Source organism: Platalea leucorodia (genome assembly GCF_965183815.1).
Source record: "Platalea leucorodia genome assembly, chromosome: 1".
NCBI lineage: Eukaryota > Metazoa > Chordata > Aves > Pelecaniformes > Threskiornithidae > Platalea > Platalea leucorodia.
In genome coordinates this window covers 93,477,776-93,505,519 of record NC_138823.1, presented here as the reverse complement: position 1 = coordinate 93,505,519, position 27,744 = coordinate 93,477,776, and the positions used below count along the sequence as shown (strand labels likewise).

The 27,744-nt window shown below is 42.5% G+C and overlaps 1 protein-coding gene across 5 annotated transcripts; it reads right to left on the bottom strand.

The window, feature by feature from the left end:
- Positions 1 to 1,671: 1,671 nt before the first annotated feature.
- Positions 1,672 to 26,286, bottom strand: RIPK1 (receptor interacting serine/threonine kinase 1). Of its 5 annotated transcripts, XM_082309399.1 has the most exons (14): positions 26,173 to 26,286; positions 24,853 to 25,130; positions 24,254 to 24,396; positions 21,420 to 21,631; positions 19,774 to 19,927; positions 19,167 to 19,304; positions 16,587 to 16,815; positions 15,607 to 15,756; positions 14,247 to 14,323; positions 10,998 to 11,088; positions 8,148 to 8,708; positions 6,358 to 6,429; positions 3,263 to 3,415; positions 1,672 to 2,508 (listed from the first exon to the last, which is right to left on the bottom strand). In XM_082309399.1, exons 4-14 carry the CDS (start codon positions 21,569 to 21,571, stop codon positions 2,222 to 2,224), a joined length of 2,064 nt encoding a protein of 687 aa, XP_082165525.1. In that variant the 5' UTR covers positions 21,572 to 21,631; positions 24,254 to 24,396; positions 24,853 to 25,130; positions 26,173 to 26,286; the 3' UTR covers positions 1,672 to 2,221. The 5 variants fall into 5 exon arrangements, with proteins under 5 accessions (XP_082165525.1, XP_082165529.1, XP_082165526.1 ...); XM_082309403.1 differs by lacking the exon at positions 24,254 to 24,396; XM_082309400.1 differs by lacking the exon at positions 24,853 to 25,130.
- Between the last annotated feature and the right edge of the window lie 1,458 nt (positions 26,287 to 27,744).

The following is a 27,744-nucleotide window of genomic DNA, read 5'->3' as shown; positions in this document are numbered from 1 at the left end:
CTTCATGTTTGTGCTTTACATTGTCGTCATCATTGTTGTTTCAGAACATAAAATCTGGGCTTGCTTTCTTTTATAAAGAGAAAATGAAGCATTTAATGTATGCCTATTAAATGATCACAATTCATTCTGTGTACCAAATAAGACAAGGATCTTGTGAGGGAAAAATAGCATGTTGTGTAAAGACTATAGGTATGTGAGACTTACTTAAAAGCAAATGCGGGTAGGGAATTGATGTAGCAATACAGTGAAACCAACCTTACTGGAACATAAATGGACTTTGCAGATCTGTTCAGGAATCTGTTTCATGAAGTAACATAGAAGCTGGTGGTTGTAATTCTCTGAGGACTGACACAGAGGAGAAGACTTCTCCCACCCCCCCATGTATTTCTCTATCATCTGCTTCAAGGAGAGTAAATTATTATTTTTGGAAAGTGTATGCTCATTATACTAGAGAATGATGTCTTTTATCTGTCTAGAGTCATACTCAAGAGTTTATAGAAAATTTAGAATGTTGCTATGTCAAAACTGTAAGGCAATGCAATAAATCCTGAGCATTTAAAAATATAACTATTAGTGTGGTATATACTGATACACCCCAAGCTAGCCTCAATGGAAAGGAAAGTATGTGTTTTAGCATACATTAACAATAAATATATAAATGCTCCAGTATCTGGGTGGATGACACACTCTTTCTATTGATTTCTGCTGAACTCTCTATTTTGGGGGCTATTTCCACTATTGCATTGTGCTAAGTAGATTTAAAGATGACAAATACCTTGGTACTTGCTACGATTCCAGTTTCATTTTGCTTCTACTAAAATGGTGGCTGCTGTATCAAAGAGCAGAAATCCATTCTAACTACACCTTTATTAAATTGTTAGCTTTTTTGACAATAACGAGAAGCTAATGAACACTCACTGCTTTTTCTATAGCATGAAGAATGACCTGGTCCAAAATATCTCCTGGAAATATCTGTAGATTTGATGGAAGTAGGAGGTATCGTTTTCACAGGAAGAGCTTGGCGCAATTACGCCTAGGGCATAACAATTTACAACTCGGTAATTCTTCTTTCATAGATTTTTGCACACTGAGATTATGTCAATACTATTAAGTTAGAGTGGCAATGAACATTCCCAGGCACGGGGATACCATCACCCACACTACAGAGCTGTTCCAGTGTTCCCTGACGCAACTTCAGTGCTGTGAAATAGCCCTTGCACAATATTTCGGAGGTCTAAAGAATTTGCTATCCTGGCAGCAAGCTGTGGCATGCCAGTTAACCTCAGCACTCAGGAACATTCCCAGCCACATTTAATTTACTAGTATAAATGCAGCCTAAGAGATTCAGAAACTAGTAACGCTCTGAGCCCCCAGAGCAAGTAGGAGAATGGGTCTTCTGTCATGTGGTAATAAGGCACTTTCCCCTTCCCAAGGCTCTCATATTCCCAAGTTTTTACTTTGGATTGCATAATGATTGAATTTCTTTTTTCATTATTTCATAAAGCAGATGAGAAACTTATCATGTAAAATCTCTTCTACCAAGCAATGTAAAAATGGAATGCAATATTGACCTGTGAAAGAGGAGTATTTTATCAATTACATACTTTTTAAGCCAAAAATCATTTTAGCTTTTATTCACACTGCTCTTCTGCATAATTCCAGACACCCGTATTTAATAAACATTATAAAAAGATTTAAAAAATAAAATCATATTGACTTAGAGCAATCTGGGATAGTACCTTTGTAAGTATTGGCACTTCTGGCAAAATTTAAGAGTTGATTTTGTTTTCTGTCCAGGTTTTTCACAGAGTGAGTCAGTCTTTCATGTATTTTTACTGATATATTAGCTTTGAAATGATGTGCTTTTGCTCAGAACTGAACAAGGGTACCAACATTGTTTCAAGATGGAATCTAAAATTTTTGTATAACATGTTCTCCTTGAACTGATATTACTATTGCGTTTGGTTGTTACTATCTTCGGACAACTATTTTATTCAGAAGGAACATGCTTATTTTCTTTTATCCTGTGGAAGATCAACTATCTTGACATAAACTTTTTGATTTACTGGAGGTGTTCACTGAAAACTGCTTGGCAGAAAAAATGTGTTCCAACAAGTCTGTGCAAAAAGAAGAGCTCCAGAAAGTCTGTTCGGAATTATTACTTGTTATTGGAAGGTCTTCAGGAAAAAATACCCTCATTTTCCCCCAGTTCTCAGTCAACTTATTCCTCATTGATTTGCATCAAACTAGTAAGGAGATCCAGTCTTTGGCAGGCAAAGAGGGCTTTAGCAAGCTTTCCAACTGTGGCGCCTTTGGAGCCTTCCCTCATTCCCCACTTAAGCAGCATTTGGTAAACTTTTTCTTTTAGTCCATCTCGTTCATAGTCGTGATCAATTTCATCAATCTCAGGATCACAGAAGCCCAGTTTACGAGCGCAGTGCTTCCACTGTTTAGCCAACTTTTCTCTCACTAGATTCAGGTGTTTCTCAGTCAGGACAGTAGTACTGTCTGCAAAAAGAAAAAGAGTATAAGAAAATGGCATTGTTTAACATTTCTTCTGCTCCTTTCACTATCTCACTTTTGATCTGAGGCTATCGTAGTTTGTCACTTAAACCTGCAAAATTGAGAAGCTCCTTCCTAGAGTTCTTATACAGCTGACTGATGTCTGTATGGTATGTTTTATATTGTGGGACACTATTAATTTGTTTACTTAGTAATACACAGGGATAGTTTAATTCAGTGTTGACCAATGAAAATAAATTTCAAAATCTTCCAGTTTCTACCTGAATGAAGTTGTCGTGGCCCCAAACCTGTCAGTGTTCAAGAAGCGTTTGGACAATGCTCTTAGATAAATGGTTTAACTTTTAGGTTTCCCTGTGTGGTGTCAGGTGCTGGACTCGATGATCTTCATGGGTCCCTTCCAATTCAGGATATTCTATGATTTAAACTATAAGTCAGGTGAGGACCACCAATCCTAACCTTGCTTCTACCAATTTGAGTGTTGTTATTCCTCTTGTTCTTGATGCATATACATCTACACTTGCATCTGGTGTCTCATAAGAGGTCATGAAACTACAGGACAAATGAGGTACGTGGTATTACAGAACAGTATTGGCACAAACCCTTACTTGTTTTATATACACTCTTAAGTATGTTGTAGAAAAGGACCCAAACAGTTATTTCTCAAGTATCAGAAGGAGAAAGCTGTACCAGATAAATATATGGGGAGAATACATCAAAACTAGGGAGATATTTCTCTTACCAAATATACCCATTGCTTCGTAATACTTATAAGTTGCTTCTGTAGCAACAGGGGAGGTGCTGATGTGTTGATTGTGTTCTTCAATCTTCATGTGATTGTAGGATCCAATTTGAATTCCAGAACTGTTACTTATGTTGTACTTGATTGAATCTTCTGTATAAGGGAATTTAATACAATTTTGTAAATGACTGCATATGGTTCAAAACGTCAAGAAGTAACATAAGGAGGAGGTAAGGAGGAAGAAGGTTCTGCTAATCAGGGAAGTGATTAAATGGTTTTATTGCATTTAATGTAGAAATGGCCATTTTACTAGCAACTGAGCATATTTTCATTATGTAGCGTGACATAAATGTACTTTAGTGAAAGTACATTCTATTTGATGACAAAGTGCCATAACCAAGCCTTACATACTGGTAGTTACTAGACGGTACATAGCATTTCCTGCGCTTTAGGAATGTGTTGTAGCAGCCTTGCTTTTTGTTGGCTAACAGCTTCAGGAAGTCTTTACTTGAAAGCACTTTTTGTTTAAATCTTAAAGCCTTACTTCTGCCTCTCAGCTTTACTTTTCATAGATGTAAGTTCAGGTTCACAGTTACGACTTCAAAGTTCTGTGAGACTACAGAAAATAATTTCTAGTTGCTCATAAGGGTTCTATACTCCGTTACACTATACTGTCTTGATGGTACCTCTCTGTTTCACCATGTATTTCATCCCTGCTATCTAGGAGTATATTTTTCAGTTTTATCTGTTTTCACAGTGAATCACAGTGCGCTACTTGCTCAATGTTTGTTTCAACATTTTTTTTTAATTTTGATTTTTTTCCTCTGTTCTGTACTTTTGGTTCTAAGGCAAGACTAGATTGTTTTCTGAGATACCTTACCAAAAAATGCTACTCCTTTATTTTAAGGCCTGAATCCTCAGCAATAAAAGTCAACATATATATGCACCAATTGCACAGCTAAACTGCGTGCGCCTCTGGAAACCCGCATCTGTGGTTTACTGTATATGATCAGTTGAACACCTAATTTGGTGTCTTTTGCTTACAGTTGTCCAATTTCCACACATAACATGAAACTAAGTGACTATTCTAGTCATGTTAGCTGAAGTCACTTTTCTAGTCTCTTGACAATGTTTTCTGAACTCTGGATAATCATCCACTAAACGTTCTAACTCTAGTTCAAATGGTGAATATCACAACGTGGGTCTAAAATTGAAGTACAGATACTAAAAATGATAGACCAAGCTCTGCAGTTAATTGCCCAAAATGATGGTTAGATGCACAAATATCCTTGTTACACACTCAATTGTAATGTGAAGTGTGGAAATCTATGGTCACCTATGAAAATCTGACTAAACGCATTTAATACTTATTAACCTGAAACTGCTAGTCAGAAATACTTATATGTATGCATGATTAGTTTCTAGAAGTTGCACAAAAGGAATGCATTTTATCATGTCTCAAAATATTATGATTCCTGTATCCTTTCCTTTTTTTTTGAGGTGAAGGACCCAGGAAATACATTCATATTTTTAGCTAAAAAATGAAGGAATCTCTTACGTTTGCTATTTTCTTATCTGGTAACAAAATGAATCTAGCACAAAATATGAAAACATGTACAAATGCTTTGTCAATATTAACCGTAAAAGTTACTGTGCCTTTCCCAAGCCTCTATACTTTGCTTGCTTGTCACGTTTGGGTCATCATCCGAAGACTCTAAGGGGCATATAGTTAAGAAGACAGAAACCTGCTGTTTCAAGTTTTCTTTGTAAATGTAAACCACTTACAAACTGGACAAGCCTTGAAAGGGTTAATTAAGGAGTTCAGGGTGTCCCAAGCAACACAACTCAAAAGGAACATATATTAACAACTCCTGAAGGACAGGACAGAATTTCAGGGGTTTAAGACAGTTGAACTGTAGAGGCCTGTGCCTCAAGGAAGGCTGATCAGCACGAATCTGCAGCTACAGATTTGTATTAAAATCCAGAACAAGAAAGGGCAGGTGTCCCAAATGCACGTGTGGTTCAGGAGCTGGGTAGAGTCACGGCAACTTGACGTTTAATCTAAGAAAGTGACTGGTTTAGGTGTCCAGGAGATCTTACAATGCCTTCATGTTTTTAAAAGCTCTTTTACATCAAACCTTGATCCATCAAATACACATTTAACGGTATGTACAGGTCCTGCTAGAGACAGGAATTAGTTTTACGTACTGGTACTGAAAGCTTCAGCTAACGTTAGAGGTATTCATAGAATCATAGAATCGTTAAGGTTGGAAAAGACCCTTAAGATCATCGAGTCCAACCATTAACCTAGCACTGCCAAGTCCACCACTAAATCATGTCCTCAAGCACCACGTCTACCCGTCTTTTAAATACCTCCAGGGATGGGGACTCAACCACTTCCCTGGGCAGCCTGTTCCAGTGCCTGACTACCCTTTTGGTGAAGAAGTTTTTCCTAATATCCAACCTAAACTTCCCCTGGCGCAGCTTGAGGCCATTTCCTCTTGTCCTATCGCTTGTTACTAGGGAGAAGAGACCGACCCCCACCTCGCTACAACCTCCTTTCAGGTAGTTGTAGAGAGCAATAAGGTCTCCCCTCAGCCTCCTCTTCTCCAGCCTGAACAACCCCAGCTCCCTCAGCTGCTCCCCATAAGACTTGTGCGCCAGGCCCTTCACCAGCTTCGTTGCCCTCCTCTGGCCAGGCTCCAGCACCTCAATGTCCTTCTTGTAGTGAGGGGCCCAAAACTGAACACAGCACTCAAGGTGCGGCCTCACCAGTGCCGAGTACAGGGGCACTATCACCTCCCTGGTCCTGCTGGCCACACTATTCCTGATACAAGCCAGGATGCCATTGGCTGCCTTGGCCACCTGAGCACACTGCTGGCTCATGTTCAGGCAGCTGTCAACCAACACCCCCGGGTCTTTTTCTGCCAGGCAGCTCTCCAGCCACTCCTCCCCAAGCCTGTAGTGCTGCATGGGGGAGTAACATTAAGCAGTAACATAAATTATTTCAAGATCCTGAAGTTTTCTGCTTTACTGATCAGGATGTAATGCACAGCCTGCCGGCTACCAGGACAGATGAAGGCTACACGACTTACCTGTGCTTACTCTGGGTGCAGTAGGATAATATGTAAAAGTTCCCCTTGTGAAAGAAGTGGAATCCTTGTTACCTAAACAAAGAGGAAAAAGAAAAAAAAATGCCCAAAGCATTATATAAATAAAAAAGCAAATGTCCTTAAAAATTACTGTCATATTTGTAACAGTATGAGTACATACTTTGTGCTCTTAAATATGAAGAGATGAGAAGCTTTTTAATTAACAGGATTGTATATCTCCTTGAATAACTCTAGTTAAAGTGATGACCTTATCATGGTTTTGCTCAGTGACTAATAGCCTTCACCATCTTTGGATCCCAGTGAGGGCAATGGGCTTCCACGTGGGAGTATGAATACCTGGGTAGTAAATGGCAGCATAGGATCACAGCGCACCACAGTTATGGGCTGAGCTGCCTCGTCTCAGGTATTCAAATTGGAAAATTCCAAACGCCCAAGTGTGCTCCTACTGCTTACTGCTGAGACTGACTGCGGTTTGTATTAGCAGGCTGCTTGTGACTGGCTCTGGGAAAGGCATGGGACACCACTGCATCTTCTGCCAGTGGCAGTAATGTCCAGCAGAGATGTAACTTCCAGCCCAGGGCAGTAATCAATTTGGATGCCCACAGATGAGCTCTGCAACTCATGATGGGACAGTAAGAGTGACTGTCACCCAACAAGTCAATGGAAGAGCTGCAATGCAGCTCTTCAGCATCTCAGTCTGATATCTGCCACACTATTGCATGCAGCCTCCTTATAATAACTGTTTTCTTTTTTTCTTTCAAACAGAAGATTTTACTTCATTAGCGATGTCGACAGTTCTAATCCCTGCCTTCTGACGTGACGGCTCTCAGATTCATTTCAGTAAATAAACTCACATAAACAACTAATCACAGCCTCTGCATAAATAATTTAACAGAATAACACCTTTATGGCATTCTGCCTGTGAACAGCTAGGCATCCTTGATTTTCTTGTGAGACGGTCTGGAAAAAATGCCACACTAAAAATATCCGGTATTTAGTAGGAGCAGGCTAATGTGTCTCATGCTACCTCTAGTTCCTAAAAGTTACATCTTACAGGCTTCTAGTTACAATTTATGTATACTTTTTTGCCAACACTCAGCATTCTCTTCCTTCTCTGTCTCCATATCTTTCTACTCCACAGCTCACTAGCAAATACTGACTGAAGCTCCCCATCAGTGCCAGGCAGAGCTCTCTGGAGAAACCAGTCATAAGCCTTAGCTCCTCGTTGGCTCCCTGAGCTCAGAATTCTCTTACCTTGCTGCAAATCAAGCTAAAAATACCCCTTTATTTTCTGAAATACTACAAATGCTGTTTCTGCACAAGCAGAACCTATGGTATGAATGTTACATTTTTGAGAGTCAAAAGTTTTCCTTTGCTTTCCTAGAATGATTGGTAGCAGCTCTTGGTTTTGGTAGCTGCTGTCGCAATATCTGCTGTCTGCTAGTACTTGCCTGGTAGCAGTAAGTTAGGCATGGGGTCTGATGCTCCTCTATTACACTGATGCTTTAGAAAAGCTTCACTTGAAGTTAACAGACTGAAATCAGTGAAAGCAGCATAATGAAGTCAAAGCTAGAGTATTTTAGCAACCTAAATTAACTTCAAGTAAACAAAGAGAACTTCATGAAATAAATTCAGCTTTGCTATATCACAGATCAACTGTTAGCAGTAGGCAGGTTGTTGTTAGATAAACTATAAAACACCCTTGGCCACTTCATTTTTAGAGAACAAGTGTGCCTTCAGAAACGTAGGTGTTGAGGGAGGAGGAATCTCACCCGTATCTGTGCCTGCGTTCTTTGGATTCCAGTTTACGTTGGTCTGTGGCTGCAGGTTTAGGCCAGATTCAGGCACAGGAGTTTTACTCAGGCTAAAGGTACTGGCTGAACACAATCCATAGAGACCCCCTGTGTTTCCCATTAGAGGACTGTTAGGGTTTGGTGCATAAAAAATATCTACGTTTCCCCGTTTCGGTGTTGTTGCAGCTGGCTGTGGCCAAAAATGCGGATTAGTGTTTGATCCTGTTTTTTCAGCTCTTGTATATAGTTCACTCGGTTGAGTAGGAGATGACTTTGCAAACGGATCGTAGGAAACTCTTCGTCTTCTTTCTTCCTCTCTCATTTCAGGGGTGTATGCTACAGATGGAACTGCTTTATCCATCCGACTCCCAAATACATGGTAGTTGTATTCACGCTGAAGTTTTCTTTCTAGATTATCAGAGGATGTAAAGGAGGTTTCACAGCTCTCAACAGGCTGGTTCTCAGGGGAGGCAGCAAACAGGGCTTCGTTAACCTGACTCGTCATGGGACCTTGAGAGCTGTGTAGAGAAGTAGGCTGATCTGAAAGGGAGGAAAATTAAATATTTGAAATACATCCAAATGCAAGTATATAACTTGTTACAATGACACTAGAATCTACTAATCTACTTTTAATATTACGGTAATATATAAAAGGTGAAAATATAACATTACTTCCAGCATGAGCTGTGTTTTATTTTATAGAATGCCTTTACTGAGAAGTATTACTGATTTTTTTTTTTTATCTAGAAAGTCAGGATTGTTTAAGCTATCAGTGTCAAAATCTCACTTAGTCAAGTGGTGTCAGAATTCACTGCATACTCTGCTTATATTGACATCAAGTTCTCAACCACTGAAAGAAACAGTTCCTGGAGGTATTTGTAGGTCTGATTTAATAGTGTGTCTCCACTGGCATTAACTGGAGTTTAATGAGTGCAAAACTGGAGTGTAACAGGATGGAAAATAACACCGCTGTAATAGGTGTTACTTCATACAGTGCAACCAATCTGTCATTAAAGTCCTGTTTGCAAATGATTATGTAAAATATCCCATCTGGGTGTTTTGTGATGAATCCTTTTTGTCTAGTTTATTCTTCATAGTCCCAAAGAATACATTTTTACAAGTAATGCCTACCAGATAAAATAATCTGTGTCATCTACATCTTTCAAACTAATTCTCACCATCAAAGGGAAGCTCTACTTCAGTCTTGAACTAGATTGAGTTATGATGTGGATCATGCTGTAGCATTCCAAGACTAAACAAGAATGTAAAAATCTGCTTGTTACTACTTGTTCTTGTGTTTTTTTTTTTTTTTTTTTTAAGGGTAGGACTACAGATGCTTTCTTAAAAAGTTCTGAAGGCCTCACAGTTGTCTAGAAAACACTGTACATACTGCCTAAAGCAGGGGACTCTTACAGACCGCTATAAAATTGGAATAAAGTGTATGTATGTGCTTTTATTTAGCTGAGATAATGCCAGTGAACTGTGGTTTGGGTTTTTCTTCCCGTTTTCCAAATTACATGAGTTTAGTCCATATTATGCAGGACCAAAACTAGTTCCTTTTGATGGCTGTGTATTAGTACACCTTCAGTCTGACTCGTTACTGCTACTAGAGAGGGAGTGGGAGGAATAAGGTAATACAGAAACAACCTCATCAAAAGTGACAGCTATTAGCAATTCAATATTAGCATAAACTATATGGCATCCATTCTCCAGGGCAAGCTTGAGATGTATGAACAGATCCTGTGAGATCTCTTTCACTGTCACTGTTTCAGTAATGCCCATTGACTGCAGAAAAAAACCTGACTTTGACTGACAGGCTGTCAAGATAGTATCTATCTGCAGTGTAGATTCACAATAAAGCTTTTCATATTTAAAACACACAAGTATCTGTAATCTGCTGCAGTCATACATGATTATTCCTGCCAGGGAAATGCAATTATACTCATTTAAAAATATAGCAGTGGGGCTGCCCCTACTAAGTCCATCAGTGCTACTTAAGAACAGTTATGGCAAACCTAGCTTTGAGGCAGATTTACCAGTTGCATGTTACAGTTTAACATTATTCATTCAATAATGTCTTTCAAATGGTGTGAGCAAACTTAGCAGGATTTTGTTTCTACTGAATTTGATATTGTTGCTTGTAAATCAGTATTGCAAATATGATCCTATATCCTTTGCCATTAGGAACTTTGGTAAAAGAATTCCAAATACGCTACTACAAAACTGTAACTATATTATCGTGTATTAGTGAGACAGCTCTATAAAACAGTGAAACATGTAACTCATCCAGTTAGATAGAAAATATGAGAGAAAGGAGAGAAAATTCATCTATTAGTGCTCTTCAGATAGATTCCATAGAGAGCAAGATCATAAACAGAGAAATACATTATGTGTCCTGGTCATATTCAGAACATTCATAAGAAAGGCTGGAGTGGCAAAAAGGAAAGCCTTTGTGAAATTAAAGCCTACAGACCAAGCAGTTGGCATGACTAAAAGGATGGGAAGAAAGATCCAGTATGAAAAGTAATTATTGGTGACCATTGAAAAGTCTAATGTTAAACAAAATTTTCAGCATGGGAGAGGAAAGCAGAAGAGTGTAAAATGAAATGGGTTCAAACTGTAGATTGTGGAAAATCTGAAACAGTAAGTATGACTTTTGGGAGCCTGGGAGCAAATTTAATCTTTTCAGTGATTACAATTCTCTCTGAAGCACTGAATAATTGAGTCTCTTCATAAGCCCTTAATGGTAAGATTACTTACTCTGTACATGTACACAACTCTATCTTTGGCAGAATACACAGGCTAGTGATGTGCTAGTAAGTGACTTACCTACTTGACCATTACTGGTATCTTCTGATACAGCATCTATTTGAAGGGATTCCATCCTATTCAGTAGTTCATTTGACTCAGGCCACATTTTCTGCATGTAAGAAAGAACAAAAAGCTTAACCAAAGGGAGTACCTGTAGAATAGGAAACAGCACAGCTTCACAGTGAAGTGACCTGGATGAACAGATTCTGTGAATCTGTGGGAAGAGATCCCATACTCCTACAGAGAGCACAGCCTGACAGAAAATACCCATTGCTTTGCTAGAGATGGGCAAAATCTTTTCTTCAATGAAGGGAGGAAGGACTGCAAAGCAACTGTAGTATATAATACTCTGAGTTGGCCAAACAATAGCCTTGCCTACATGAGTATGAGCTTAATCCAGACAGAGTGGTTTTGGCTTGTCTGTCTTGTACTTAATAGCTAGACTTTCTGCAAGCAATCTCGGTGAGAGGGTGCTGCTGGGGCAAAGGTAGCAAACGGGCATCCTGTTTTGTGGATCGACATTTAGTAAGTACATTCATCAACAGGGAGGAAGTGAGGAAGAAGATTTACACTCAGGTATGGCCACATTGACTTTTATGAACAAGGAGTATTAGGAACAAGGAGTTCAGAGCAAATCTTCAGAAAGATGCAGTACAATTTCCTTTCTGTAAACCCGCATGCTCACTTCACTAGAGTGAAGGCAAAATCCATTCCTGTTCCATCCTTTTGATGTTCCCATTATTCAGACTTCACTGGAAGTACAAAAATTTTTTACCTGGAAAAATTATTTCTCAATTTCCCCCGGTGCTTCTTACTCGTAAAATAATTTCTAAAAGTAGGGTTTGTTTGTGTTTAATTAAACCCAAAAAGTACTTTCACAGATTAAAAATCAACAACTATTATCTCTTCCCAAAAATCTACTTCCTTCGGAAGGCATAAGATGGCATTCTAAAGTGCATTACAACCTTAGGTTCTTAGATCTTACTTGAGTAACTGAACTGCTTGAGCGCGGAGGTGGACCAGATGACCTCCAGAGGTCCCCTCCAACCTCAACCATTCTGTGGTCCTTTTAGTTAGGAGGCTGTGGACTCTGCTTCCACGATTGTGAGCGGGGGTGGGGGGGAGGGAAGGCTAGGCCCAAACCCTCTAACTTATGTTACTACTGAAGCTGTACTAGTAGTTCACTACATTGACTTGCCTTGGATGCTGTATTCACATTTTGTGCCCTGATGATGCTTTCCTTCCTGAGAAAGTAATAGACTCGTGGCCCGTTTATCTAAATAGTCCTTTGGTCCCTGTGATTTGAGAGGTATGTTTGCAGAGAGCTAATGCAGCTAGTAGAATTGCCCATGATCCTGATTTGGGGCTGCTATCATAAATTAGAGATACATACATCACATTGTGAGTTAGTTTGGTCAAATCACTCCATGAAATTTGTTTCATCAGTGTCATTTTGCAAAACCCTATTGCTTTTTTGAACAGTCACTGGTGCTTTGTAAACATCACATGTTTTCTACACTAGACACTTTCATTTCCACAATTGTAGACTCGGTGACAGAAGGAAGCACTTTAAAGAAAACTGTAAATGAATTGTTTCACAAAGGAAGTTGTTTTTCTTAGTTAAAATAAGTGGATACGTACTGTTCTGAGCCTCGCTTCACTGCAAAGATTAAACCCCTAATGCCAGGAGTTCTCACTGATAGCTGTGAGTACTACTGAAGTGAGTAAATAGATAAAATCTGTGATAGAAAGGTTCCATAATCAGCCCAATTGTTCAGGAAGTTCTCATTCTCTTATTTTCCGTCAGGAAATCATTCCTTTTATCAAAATTTATAAACCTACAGCCAGAAAAGTAAGAGGAACCAACTTGGACACTCAGGAAAAACATCTGATTTTGAATTTTCCCTGTTGTTATTACTGCGGTATAGCTTCCTGGTCTCAGGTAGGCTGGGACTCATTAGACACTGCCTGAACGCAGGACAAAAATTACCAAGAATTTACAGTTTTTCCCACTTACTCTAAATCAGAGCCACTTTTGAATCTCTAGGAATAACATTTTATTTAATGAGTGACACTTTGGATATATGAGGAGCTCTTGCAAAGTATTATCATAGAGTCAGACTGTCACTCAGGTGGGAATGGACCTTGGGGGACCTCAGTCCCACCTCCTGCTCAAAACAGGTCACCTATGGGATCAGAGTTGGTGGCTCAGAGCTTTGTGCAGTTGGGTATTAAAAACCTCCAATGATGGTGACTGGACAACCTCCTTAGGTAACTTGCTCCAGTGCTTGGCCGTCCTGATGGGGAAAAGTTTTTTCTCTTATATCCAGTTTGAATCTTTCTTGTTTCAGTTTGTCTGCTGTCTCTTGTCCTCCTACTATGCACTGCTGTGAGGAACTTGACTCTCTCTTCTCAATAAACTCCTCATAGGTAGGGGCAGGCTGCTATTTATGTCCCCCCACAGCCATTGCATGTCTGGGCTGAAATAGCCCCAGTCCCTCAGCCCCATCCCACATGGCAGGACAAACTAGTGCTGAGCAGATCTCCTCAATCTGCTGCCCGTGACCCTTGGTACAGCTGGGGATGCTGCTGGCCTTCCTGGCTGCCAGGGAGGCTGTGGCTGGTGCCCAGGCTGCTGCTCAACACCACCCTGAGGTCCTTCTCAGCAGTGCTGCTCCCTGGCCAGGCAGCCCACAGTTGGCACTGAAGCCAGGGGTTATTCCAAGTGCAGCGCATTGCATTTGTCCTTTCTGAATTTCTCAAGGTTTCTATTGCTCCAGCCCGCAGCTGGTAGACTTGCCCTTGTGACTGTATTGACTGATACTCCTAGTTTGGTGTCACCTGCACAGCTTATGAGAATATGCTCCATCACTTCCCTGAAGTCACTGATAAAGGAGTAAACCAGGGAAGGTGCCAGTATAGTAGACCCCTGCACTGGGGTTACTGGCCTCCAGGTGAAGTGGGACCCATTAACCGCTACCCTCTGAGACTCACCATCCAACTTGTTTTTGTCTGCCCCTCCAGATAGTAATATCCACACTTGGATACAAGAATATTTTGGGAGACAGTGTTGAAAATCTTCCTAAAGTTGAGGTAAATGACATGCACTGCTCTCCCCTCATTCACAAATCCAGCCATTTTATCACAGAAGGAAATCAGGTCGGTCAAGCATGATCAACCTCAAAGTGGCAGAATCTGGCCATAACTGGGGTTGGGGAGAGGGGATGTAGGGAACTGACACTTCAAAATGCCTAGAAAGTTACTCACTTTTAACTTCTCCAGATCATCGTCAATATTTTGTTCTAGATTTTGATAGTAAAATGGCTTGTATCTTTGACTAATTTCTGCAAAAAGAAAAGAACTGAGTGAAAGTGGTTTTCGATGGAAAATGAAAGCAATTTATACTGTTAACAATTTTGATGGACAAGGATTGAATAAAGACTTGTATGAAGTCAGAAACAGGAAAATTATACATACAGTTGGAATCTGTTCACACAGCTCATTTAGCCTTAACATAGTAACAAGAAGAGGATGATTTCTAGGGATTTTTTTGTTGTTGTTTTGATTGTATTGCTTTTTAGGGTGAAACCTCTTTGTCTATGATCTGTGGCTGACAGCACCTTGACTTGACTGGCCGAAAGACTGGTTGCCATGTTTTAAGAAATAAGATACATTCAATTGCATTCAGCTATTTGAGTAATAACTAGCCTGTCTCTGCTAAAGATGGAATTACTGAAATAATGTCCTAACATGGTAAATATCAATATCTTGCATATGGGAAAATCAGAAGCTAAGACCCAGTGCAAGCGCAAACTCAATCCATTAGTAATAGATTATGCACGTTAAATGTGGAAATAGTAGATGGGTTCTTCCTGGTATACAAGTTTCCTCTTAGTATTTAAGTACATGCCTGGTGTATATGAAGCTCTTGGTTCCCCTGTTTAAATCCAAACCTCCGTTTCCTGTTACATGTAGGGGGGTTGTGTGGTTTGTTTGGGTTTTTTTCTTGCTTCTTGTTGTTTTGGGGTTGGTTTTTTTTTTTTGTTGGGTGGGGTTTTTTTTGGCGCTACGTATTGAGGCAGAAAGGAGAGACAGGAGGAAATAAAGAATTTTGGCTTATTTGCTGAATGCTCTTAATCTCCTTCCCAGACCATTCAGTCAAGACTTTTACTGACTGCGAGTGTTTTGGGATCTGACCATACGAAAGGAGGATTAGCTAGTCAAAGGCTCAAAGGCATTGCTCATGGAAGGCTAAACTGGGACAGGTTTTGAAGCTAGTTTTGATAGGGTATCTTCTCAGTCACACCCAAGATATACTATGTCCCTTGATGTTAGTTTTTCTGTAAATTTCATCAGGAAGATTATACTATGCTGCAGACAAATTACCAGCAGGTACAAAGTGTCTTAGCTCCATCCACTCACTAGTATTCCTCAAATCTGTAAATGTTGGACCAGATCCTATTTTTAGTCGGGGTACCGGGAGCATGCTTTACTGGGCATGTGAATTGATATTTCTATTTTCAAAGCAAAAATTAATATTTTAAGAGGAAAACACTCAAGTTTGTTTTGCTGCATTACAAACTATTGACGGACACGTAACAAAAAGAACCTCAAAGCAATGCATTACCTGCAAAGGTTGGCCGTTTCTCTGACTCTTGCTCCCAGCATTGTTTCATTAAGTCAATAATTTCCACTGGACATTTATCAGTGATCTCCTTTATGTCTGGTCTGTTTCCGTTCATGATGCCAAAGCAAATCTGGGCTTCGTTTATACCATCTGAAAAATAAAATTTTCTATCAGATCCTGATCATGGGTTTTGCTACCTTTCTACAGGTAAAAGTAATAGTGAAGCAGCTCCCTGTGTGTTTGTGGATATGTAAAAGATTTCGAAGGAAGATGCCTGATTTACAGGTACAAATCTCTCAATTAGTGAATTTGAATCCACTGCCCTAGCTTCCATGGATTAGAGACTTATTTTAAGATTAATGGGTTTACTTTTATATGTAAGACAGGCCCAGTGTGAGTAAGGGTGACAGATCCAGCTCTCTAGAACCTGAACCTCAGCTATGCTCCACACTGGGTGCAAACACAAAGATGGCCACACAGGCAACATTTAGCCATTTAGTTAGCAAAAAAATCCATTCAAAATGATAAACATGTTACTCTGGAATTCCACAGTCACATGAGCACATTACTGCACGTTGAGAAATTAGCACCACACAGCTGAGAAGCGGTAACTGGCTGCGTGACCATTCCTGTTACAAAAACCACACGTAACTAGCCCACCTTAAGGAAACAGTGTACATCAAAGTTTCCATCCTGGCCTGCCCAAGGTTTGTCTAACTTCTGCCACTGAGTGCAGGTTTATGTCCACACCATGCGGATGTGAATAGATTGGGCTCATGCCTGCATTTCAATTCAGATGTTCTTGTCCATGCTTAGAAGTCGGGAATGATGCAACTAATGCCTCTTACTGGCCATGAGGCGCCTAACAGGCACTATTCTTGGGCATAGGCAATTTAATCTACTAATCTTAATTTTATAACTTTAAGTGCTTAACATTTGTAACTTGATTTTGTGACAGAGTCCTTTTGGAAGTAACTTACGTTCATATGGCTCTTTGCTAGCAAAAATTGCCCAGATCACTATGCCGAAGCTGTAAACATCTGATTTCTCCACAGGTTTTACATTAAGACAGCTTAAATGCTCTGGGGCCATATAGAAAAGAGTCCCAGCATTGTTCTGGCAAGTGCTCTTGATTTGCTTCTGTCGGACAGTCTCCTCTTGGGTCAGCCGACTCCAGCTCTTAAAGGAGGCAACACCGAGATCTGCAATCTGAAAAATGAGACACATCAGAGCTACTGCTGTGATGAAGAGGAGACAAGCAAGTATTTCATGCAGTGCTCAGTTTTATAATGAATAGCTGGCAATAACTTATCTAAAAATGAAACACTGCAAAAAATGCAACTACAAGACAGGAAAACAAACTATTTGCTGTTTTATGGTTTGGTTTTTTTTTTTTTTTCCCTAAATAAAGTATCACTGCCAACTGGGATCCATTAGGCTGAACCTTCATTATTAACTTAACCCCACTTGGAACAATCGCACAATGTAAGGAAAAAAGAAGTTTGGTTTTGCTCATATTGACAATCGTGTTCAAGATCTGCTTGCAGTGCTTGTGGCAGAGGATCCATGTGAGAAGAAGCTAAGATTCAAATCCAGGAGTAATGTATGAGATGGGCAGATATCCCTCCTCCCTCACTGCCCTTCCCATTTAGATTCCATTTAAGTCAACTTCCTTGGATCTTCCTACAGAAAGGGGGAGGAAGATGATCTAAAATGATGTGATGTGTATGGCAAAGGATAGCATGGAATAAGTTAAAGGAGGGATACCTGGGTACTGTGCGCTTCACAAGGTGATGTTACTGCAGTTTTACAACTAGACTAATGGCTGATGGCGAAGAAAGTAATCCTTCCCTCCTTTCCCCACAGCCTCCTGTTACGTGCTCCCTCTGCTCCTCCTGTTCCAGCACCGACACTTATCTGACACTGGGAAGACCTAGTGCAAGGCACTCAAATGGCTCCCTGAATCAAGTGCTCCCCAACAGAAGGGCAGCACTGCCAACAAGGCAAATTGTGATCTGCTGATTTGGCTCCCCAAATCAGGGCAGGGTGGTCAGATTAGCATCAGTGTTAACACGAGGGAACAGGAGGTCAACAGAAGAGGAACAATGGAAGCAAACGGGACTGCCTCTCTTGGCCACAGGCAGCTGTCAAACTGAGTTGTGTAAGCCAATCACCTCAGATAAAACTGAGGTGACACTTTGCCTCACTTCTAACTTCCTTTTCTTTTCTCTCTTGTTGCCTCTAACTAGCTTATTGTTCCTCTTGAGTTTCTGAAGGTTTGGGCTAAATTTTGAGGTAATGTATTCAGAGGAAGAGGAAAATGTAAGTGACATCCTGCTGAGGAAAGAGGAGTCCAAGCTCTTGTCTACAAGTGAGAGGAGATCTAATGCGGTAGAGGACAGTATGATATAAATCTTTCTACATTTGCAGTTTCCTAGAGCAACTATTTCCCTTTATAAATACTGGCGATGTTAGACACATTCAAGCAGATAAATCATACTGCTGCCTTAAGTGATACTTTTGATGAAGCTGCTTAAGGAAGTCTGATCTGATTCTGAATTTAATCCTGAGTTCCAGTTCAGTTTGTCATGCAGTGTGATGATAGCCTAGTTTGGTACTGCCCCTATAAGCAAGCTGAAAGCCAAAAAACCCATCCAATTTACATTTAAAGCACACCATGATTTTTTTTTTGGCAAAGAAAAGATAGTTTGTAACTCTTATCTGCAAGCTGCTTATACTGCACTAGGACTTGCTACTATATTAACCTTGTCAAACTACTTCTCACTAAGTTATGCGTGAGAAACGTGAAATGACAGAGCTCTCTTCACAGGAATTTATTCTGTAGTTTCACACTGTAATAGGGTGATTATTTCAGCAACTCACCTTGACCAGAGACAGGACATTTGATGAGGACTTCTGCAAATTCTACTCAGGTTTATTCAGCAGTAGGCTCTGTATCTACATGTCTTGATCCAAAAGCCCGCTAAAGTTAATAGAAGGGCTTTGGAACAGGCTTATAAACCATTCTTTGAAGTAGGTTCCTGCTGCTTTTTTTGTAGCTGCTGGCTGTCATTTAAAAATGATGACTAAGGGAAAAAAGAGGGAGACAAAAGAGGAAGAGATAATAGGCAAAAGAAGGAAAGGAATATAAAGGAGGCGGCAAATGCAGGAGGAGAAATTACAGCAAGGTGTAAAGGACAAAAGACATGATCTATAAGACATTTTATTTTGTTTCAATCTCTGTGTGTTAAGGTTTGTTTTTTCTTTCTGGCTGTTATTTGCAGTTCATTAATTCTCAACAATATTATTCATTTTTTGATACCCTTAGTGATATTTTTTTTTTTTTTTTTTTACAGATGGGGGGGAAGATTATACAAATCTCAGGCTCAGTGGTTTTATAGGCCACTACACTTCAGTGAGCCACTGCTAACACTGTTAGAGCGATAGCTTGCTAGACTACAAAGGAGTTCATCTACCAATCATGAATACTAACCAATGCAGCTGAACTGGGTTCTTCAACCCAAATCATGAGCTTTCTCCATTTACATTCTAACAAGTACCTTAATGTGGAAGTCTGTGTCCACAAGGATGTTTTCTGGTTTTAGGTCTTTGTGTACGAAGCCTTGCTCATGCAGATAAAGCATTCCTTCTGTGATCTCCAGCACAAAACGCCCTTTCACTGACAAAGGCAGTGAGAGCTAAAATAAAGAACAGAAGTACCATCTATTAAAAAATGCTACTACAACCATCAAATTAAAAAACAGTCTTTAAAAAAGTTTCTTTCTCAGTCCCAAGAGTACCTCTGCTCAAGCCAGGGTAAAAAAGAACCACAGTGTTTCTTGGATCAAAATTTTCGCATTAAAGTAATTCTAGAGTCACTCCATATTTACAAAAGCATTATTCTTTAGAAAACTCTCCACGTCTCTCTACAAACACTCCTTTAACTCTGAACCTATAACTGTGGTCTGCTCTTCTGTGATGCGCAGGAAAGCCATAGCTGTCCTCTGCTGTCTCCAGAGAAGGCAGGGCTGCCGCTGGCTCTTTAATACAGAAAGGAGAATGAGAAACTAAAGACTGCGTTCTTGGAGATAGCAGTAACATCCTGTCCCTTTCAAGCGTCTTATCAACCCTAAGAAGCGGCAAGGGATGAAGCAATTCACTGCTCACTTTCTGCAGCACTTTCATCATGTTCCCCCGGTCCACATACTCCATCACAAGTGAGTAGTTTCCGTCTTCCAAAATTATACCTAGTAGTTTTACCACACGGTCATGCTGCAGTCTGCGCATAATCCTGCCTTCCTCCAGGAGGGAAGCATTATATCTGTAAAACAGAAATTACACTGAACTTAGGTGCCAGGCTAGGAAGAACACAGGGATGAAGACGCAGTTGATTCATAATGAAAACAATGGCCAAAATGTCAACATCCCTAGGGCCGCTGTAAGATGAACCGTACCTTCAGCTGGTTTTGAATTGGTACACCTTTGCTCATGCCAGGTTATATTCTCCAAGTCTCAAATGCCTTGCACAGAGACTGTCTGCTCAGCCTGATTTTAAGGCCTGCTTTTCAGAAAGTGCATAAGCATTCTTGCAGGTGCACTGCTGGTTATGTATGTCTAAATCACTGGACCGGGGTGGGATCGGGACAGGGCAGGGCTGAAAGAGCCTTTGGACAAGGAGGATCAAGACATACTCCAGTACCTCTTGTACAGGAAACTATACAGGTCCCTCTCTCTCAAAGGGCTGGTATTCATGGTCACGTTCAAAATGGATTTATTACAGGGGAACCACCCACATACTGGGTGGTGCTAACATTTACTAACGATTACTGGTTTAGGATGAATTCAAAGCCTAACTCTTTACCTGGGCCTCAGTACAACCCATCAATAGACACAGGTACACAGCTGGGAGCTCACTAAGGGTGTTAACAAGGATGGTACCCATTATATTAAATAGTCATCTTTTACTATTGTTCCTGTTCTAGTCATTGGGCAAAAGGATGTAAGAAAATCTTGAGACTATGTTGCTTGCTAATGCTTTCCTACCCTGTGACTTAAAAGGAAACTGCTTTCTCCCTCTGTGTTCCTCTAGTACTAGAGAAGAAAGTGGCTGTTTTGTTTGCATTAGGCTCAGTTGTAAATTTGCTTAAGACTTTTGGTTCAAGATTTTAAGGAATAACAAACTTATGAGCCCATGTAGTGAGAAAGTAAAAACACAAACCCAAAAATAAACCAGGCAGGCTTGTCCATTTTATCTGTGTTCATCCCAAACTGTCAGTGCAGTTTGCAAACTACTAGAATCTCTTAATGCTCTTTCCACTAGCAAAATAAAAACTCAGTTAATTTATTTATTATAACCCAAATTAGAAGAACACAGGTTTTTGTCTCTCTCTAGTGGATGACTCGTGGGAGAATCCTAGGATTGTTACGGCTCTGAAGTAGTAGAGCTGCAACGTGACCTGAATCCACTGAAATCAACAGCTAATTCAATCCTTCAACTAAGTCAGTGGGCTTGGCTCACTCTGTTTCTTTTCAAGGGAGAGAGGGTTACATTCTTGGTATTATACATGTGGGGTTGGAGTCCTGCTGACAGCTCATGTGTGTTTAGTTCCTAGTGGACATCTATAGTTGGACAATTGTACTGAAAATTGATCCGCAAGCTTGAAAATATCATGTGCCCTCCGAGTTCCTGCGTTTCCTTAAGTGGTCCAAAGACCTGAAATTATTACACTTTATTTAGATTTATCTCCATTGAGTTTAGAGGATTCTTTAGACTAACTGAAAGGTAAAAATCAGAACGAAGATCTGTAACTTACTCAGTGCGCTGGGGTCCTGTATACACTTTTTTTAATACTACATATCCATGTTTCTTGTGAAAGCATAAAGAAATTGTTCCAAATCCTCCAGCGTCTAATTGTTTTTTTTCAAGCAAATCCTGGGTGTTCATGTGGATGTCTTCCAGAGACATGTTTGCAGTCTTTGCGGCTTAGCGATTACAACAAAATCAAGTACCCTAGTGCTTCTGGACCTGCAGCATAAAGAGGGAAAAAGAAGTGTCATTATCAAGCATTTAGCTGTTCCAGTAAATCAGTGTCTATGCAAGGAGTGGGACACAAGTGTATACTCTCGCGACCCTTATGCACAAAGGGCTTCAGTTTGAAACCAAAGATGCTGTGGTTCTCACAGGATTAGACCTAAAGATCACAATGATTCATTCTGTCAACCCATTACAGTTATACTAAGTTGATGTAAAACCATTTCTTCACCTGAGGATCTCAAAGGGCTGTTAATAAATAGTTGTTATCCATATAATATGCAGTAGATTGGTACTGGCCGTACACTTCACGTGCAAAAACTGAAACCCAGAAAAAATCAAGGGTCACTGTCCCCAAGGCAGGTAGTGCCTAATGATTCTGAGGATAGGTGTCTCATTTTCTAAATTGCCTGAACATGGGCTTGTCAGGTGCCCAGATACTTCCATAACTCTAAGCTACCTTTTAGGCCTCTTTGCAAATCCAGCTCTAAAGGGTTTGCTTGAAGCTTCAAACAAACAAACAAATGTTTTCTCTGGAGGGTGAAACAAAGAACCCAGCTTGTGTGGGAAACTTATTTTCACAGCTGCCTGAATTTAAGGAGACAAGTGCTAGGAAGGACTGTGGTGGGGATGTAAGGCAACTTCTCCCCTGCTCCTCAAAAAGAAGAGGAACAAAGAAATTGTGAAGGTTTGTAGTAACTCCTAAGAGCACCAAGAGAAAAAGAGAGCTTAGGACAGCCTATGAAATGGGTAGATAAGTAAACCTCAGTGGATGCCAGAATAATTTTAAGCCTTTGATAAAACTGTGGTGCTTTCTTGCCTAACATGTCTCTCAGGAGGTAAAACCTTAAAAGGCAGCTAGGCAGACGGTACCTTTGGCACACGCCAGCAAGCTGCATTGCGAGCACAGGTGCAAGCCACAAGCTCTCTTTTTTTTCCTCATTGAGCTTTTACCTTAAGCACCTTACATCATGTAAGGGAAGAGTTTAATGAGAAAAGACAAAGTCCAAGAGACTAGCAGTGCTGTTCAGTGTCTGTTCCTCTTGGGTGACTACAACACAGATACACAGAGCTGGGAGAATGGCACTATTTCAAAGTGCCACTATCAGCAACAGTAGATTGGCTCATTTGGGTAATTAAGAGCTCTAAATAGTGTAGCAAAGGGACTCCCAAATTTTTCAGACCAAAAAGTGACGGCTAACTCCTGTAAACTACTGTTCACCTGTATCATCAAATCTCTAATTGAAAAGATTGCTTAATGTTATTATGAACATCAGCTGCAGCCTAATTACTACAGCCTCCTTCTGGAGCCTGGGAACTAAGGAGGTAGTGAAAGTGTCTGTAGAGAGTAGGAGTCTGAGGGAAGAGAGATGTTTATGTGCAGATTTGGCAATTGCCTGGTCAGTTCAATCCTGACAACCCAGAATAGGGAAGAGTAAACTTAATTAAAAAAAAAAAAGGTTGCGCCTGTAGAAGAGAAAAAGCAAGCACTTCCTTTTCCAAGTGTATATATACTCTACAGGCTGTTGCTGTATAGACAGGGAATGTCCTTTCTACATCTGGAGCGATGTGGTTTCTTCAGAGTTTTCTTCTTTGGCTTTCCTGACTTTGAGAGGATGCAGACTTTGTTTTGCTGGAGTGCTAGCTTGCATTATGTGCACAGGACTGAAGATATGGCTGCCTTTGTCTAGTAAGAAGGTAAGCTCTGCTATGCCTAATAATTGTTAGGGGAGAGGAGATTGTTGTTGTTTTGTTTGTTTGTTTTTTTTAAATTCCTTTACAGTTAATCAAATGGCTGAGTAACAAATGACTCATACCAGTGCCAAGAATACCCACTGCTGCTCTCATAGGTGAGCTTTCTTGGGGTGGTGCAGGTAGAGTGAGCGTCACAGGTACAAAAGGCTGAATTCAGTCATGACACTTTAATGTGGCATGAACTAACGTCTTGCTTCTTTATCTGGGGTCTCCCTTTCAAGAATTGGTTCAAAGTCACATATCTATGGTCATTTTCCCATGTAACAGTAGTAATGCATCTAGGCAGTAGTTATTCTTGTAAAAATTGCATGTGCTCTTCTCGCGAATGCCAATTAGACATGTATTTTTGAATGCTGAATCTCTACAGTGACATTAATACTATTGATAGCTTGGGGCTGCCATTCAATACCATATAACCTGATGAAAAACAGCCCTGTCTTAAACTGCAGCAATGTAGGACCTTGTTCCTATTCACATTGCTAATACTTGTTCCTACCAAGCAGCATGTAATCACCATAACCAGAAGGCTTGGAAATTCAGAAGAAGTAATGACTTCTGAAATTAAGATATCTGCTGAAATGAGCTGGATAACATCCAACCCAGCGACTTTTCTCCTCAGCTGGGAGAGAACTCTCCTCCTTGGGCATGCTCTACTATTAGGATGCTACTACTTTTTTGTTGTTGTTGTTGTTGTTAAGTAGCGAGGTACCCTGAGTAAAAGCTCTTTGATCTTAAGACTTATTTCAAACCCAAAGTTTATTGTAGGATGGATATCACAGGAAAGCAATCTCTAGCCAGGTTTTTAAGCAAAGACTACTTATTTCAGTATACTATTTAACATGAGGTATTGGCTGATGTTACCTGGAAATCTCAGATGATAAAGAAATCAAGGAGGGAAGCTCAAAGGCTCAAGTTCATTCCAAGCTTGCTGCTATTTATTGAGATACGTGGTAATTCAAATGTATCCTCGGTACTTACGGTACACCAGTGCATACGTTACATATCTGTGGTTAAGAGAACAGAAATTTTGTAGTTTGGTTTAGCCTAACCTTACAGAAGCTACGTGTACTTCTAGGGGTTAATTTGTGTTCTGTGAGGTAGCCCTCAGCCGCATACTTGATTGATTATAAAGCAATTTTTTTTAATATAGTATTCTGAACATCTGTATTAAGGTATGTTCATATTGAACAGGTGCCAACATGTATTATGAAAATTTTGAACACTGGTTGTTGGAGAGAGGGATTTTTTCCGTCTAATATGTTTGGGTTTTCTTTAGAGAGGGATAAAAGTGTAACAAGTGGGTTCGTAGCACTTTTCTTTTTAACACCATGGTTATATTCTCCCCTCTAACCCCCAAAGGGCACACAGACTCCCAGGAATCACGACCTGGTCATCAGGTCACCTCAGGCCTGGCCGCCATTCAGAAGCGGCTGGCTCCGTGCCAACGATGTGCTACTGACCTGATGTAGGTCTTGCGCAGCCTGCACCGTTAAGGAGGATTGCTGAGCGCGTTAGCACGGCAACACGAAAAAGGTCACGCGCTAATTGCGGCCCTTTTGGTCTAACGATCCCCACAGCGCACAAGTTCTCGAGAGGTGTTACAAGGTACAATGGGAGAAAGCGCACAAGTCTGCAAGCACCACAACTCGTGGCCGCTTCGTTATCAGTCAGGAACGGAAGGCAATAACAAACACGAACCAAAGCTGGTAACAGGGGATCGATGGCAGTGTCCCTGCAGCTGAAGACAAAAATACCGTGTGTTTCAAAAGCTGTCAGTGCCTCTCAACTCTATTGCTGTAACTCCCATAACCCGCTCCGTCTAAACCTTTCCCTTCTGCTAAGGCTCTTCAGCTGCTGCATCTTTCCGCTGAGGAATGATTTTTTTTCTTTCTTTCTCTGGAAATAGCAAAGCAAATATCTGCGTCAGATCAGCAGCAGGTTACAGAAGGGAACGCGAGGAGGAGCCAAGGCAAGGGAAGCAAAGGTGTTCATGAAACGCGGGTTTCGGTAGGACCAGAGGGGAGGGAGGGTGGAAAGGGGAAAGGAGGGGGTCGGCGCAGTGGCTTGCACCGGTACAACCGCCTCACGGTCGGGTCTCTTTTAGAACAGAAGTGGCCACAAAAACCTGTATTCTCGTACGGGAATCGGAGGCGGCCGTCGCGGCAGATGCACCGCGTACTGCCGTGGCCGTCGGAGGAAGGCGCCAGCCGCTGCCGGACCCCCCGGTCAGGCCGGGCTCGGCCCCTGCACCCCGCCGGGCAGCCGCGCCGCCCCGGGCGGGGAGCGCCCCGTGCACCCGCTCCCGGCGGCCTCGGGAGGGACGCGGGGCCGGGAAGCCCTAACGCGGCTTTCCTCCGGCCTAGTTCCTCGTTGGCCGACTCGAGATGTCGTCCTTCTCCCCCTCCCGGCGGCTTCCTGCCGCCCAGGCCGCCTCTCCTCGCACGCACCGCTCCCCTCCCGTGCCGCCTCCCGTCGCGGCGCCCCGCGGCTCCCCCGTGGCCGGGCGACCCTCCCCAGCGCCGCCGCCGACGGGCGGGGGGGGGCGGGGGGGGTGCGCCGCAACCCCGCCGGGCCACCTCGTCCCGGGGCCCCTCATCCCGCCGGCCCGGCCCCGGCAGCCCCCCCCCCCACCCCGGGACCCGGCCCCGGCCCCCGACCCGGCCCCCGACCCCGCAGCGGCGGCGCCTTCGCAAGATGGGAGCGGCGCGGGGCTTTCGGTTTCGCCGGGGCAGCCCGGGTCCCCCTCCCGCCCCCCCGCCTCCCGGTCCGCGGTGCCTTACCGTGGCTGCGGGCCGCTCTCCTCCGTCCTGCCGCCTCCCTCGGGAGGGCCCGGCGGCGTGCGGGTGCGCCTCACCGCCCCCTGCGGAGCGCCCCGGCCCCGCGGCTGCGGGACGAGCTCCTGCCCCGGCCCGGCCCGGCCCGGCCCGCCCCGCCGCCGCGCCTGCTCGGAAGCGGAGGAGGCGGGTAGGGCTCGCCCGAGGGCGCCGCGGGCCCGGTGCTGCTCCCGGCGCCGCGGAGCGGCGCGGTCTGCGCGGCATAACGCGCTCCCGCGCCGGGAAGGAGGCTGCGAGCCCCGCGCCTCCCGGCCCCGCGGCCTCCCCCCGCCCGCTGCGGAGCCGCCGGCGCCTGGAAGGGGCCGACTCCCGGTGCCCGCCCGCTGGCGTGGGGGTGATGCAGACTACGAATGGTGCAAACCCGGCCCCGTTACCGAGACTGACAGCAGCTGGGAGCTTAGTGCGTGGTGGAAATGCGTTTCTTTGTTGTGCTTTTGGTGCCGAAGGGGCAGCTTTTCGTTCAGGAAAGGTGGAAGCAGGAGTTTCTGTTTGTCAACAGAATAACTGTAACAGATAACAGTCCTGAGGACAGCTGCAGAAATACTTAACCTAAAACGACGGCCGTGAACCATCTAGTCCATCCTCTTGGAGAGGTCAGCTGTGTCTAGGGCATCTCTGACGGATTTTATGCACTTTATCATTGTCCTAACAGCAAAGAAGATTTCGTAACTAACATGTTCTGTTATTTTTATTAGGAAAACTGTTCTAATATAGACATAATGTCTAATACAGCTTCTTTACATAAGATTGATCCCTTCGCCTTTCCTCCAGTGAAACGACAGCAATGATGAGTGTCAACCCTCTTCGCCATGACCTTTCCCATTCTGGGGAACTGCTGCGTACCCCATGGCGCTTTGCGGATGCTGTGGAGTTCATGACTCGGTAGTAGCAGGCACTACAAGAACAGCAGCAGCAGATCCATGTGGGAGGGCAACAGCAGCCCACAGCTTGTGTTTAAGGGAGGGAGCCTTTCTAAAGCTGGAGGGGAAGCCTGACAGTGATGAGAGAATGAAAGTGGTCCAGGAGCCTGGTCCTGTTTCCTGGTGGAAACTGAGGCTTCAGACTGTCAGATCTGGAAGAAGCGCAATGGCCACAGAGGGTTTGATTTAATTCTGTGCTAGGCCCCATGGTGGATTTCATGGATAGGGTTCCTCAGCTGTGGAGGACTTCTGAGGCTATGTTTGTACTTGCCCTACTCCTGCCACATGCAAGCAAAAGAACCCCATTCAGTATTACGAGGCCTTTGAGATACACATGGGTGCACTGGTGTGCAATGCTGGCATATTCGGGGCCTCTGTCCCGCTCCGAATGCAGAACTCATCCTTTATTTCTCCCTGTGATGGTCAGCAATGTAGTATCTGAATTTCTAAACCACCCACGTACCCTTATCTGCACTTCTAGGGGAAGACACAGTCTGATTTGTGCCTTCTGCTGGCCAGCACGTTCATCTGTGAGGGGCACAAGGCTCCCACCTTCCAGCTTTCTGAAAGGTGTCTCTTTGCAAAGACAGATGGGAAA

Coding starts and splice junctions, on each gene's coding strand:
- RIPK1 (XM_082309399.1), bottom strand. CDS start 21,571: ATGTCTCTGGAAGACATCCACATGAACACCCAGGATTTGCTTGAAAAA. Junction 16,816..19,166: donor ACACAGACTTCCACATTAAG/GTACTTGTTAGA, acceptor CTCATTTTTCAG/ATTGCAGATCTCGGTGTTGC. Junction 15,757..16,586: donor TAGCAAAGAGCCATATGAAC/GTAAGTTACTTC, acceptor TTTATTTTTCAG/ATGGTATAAACGAAGCCCAG.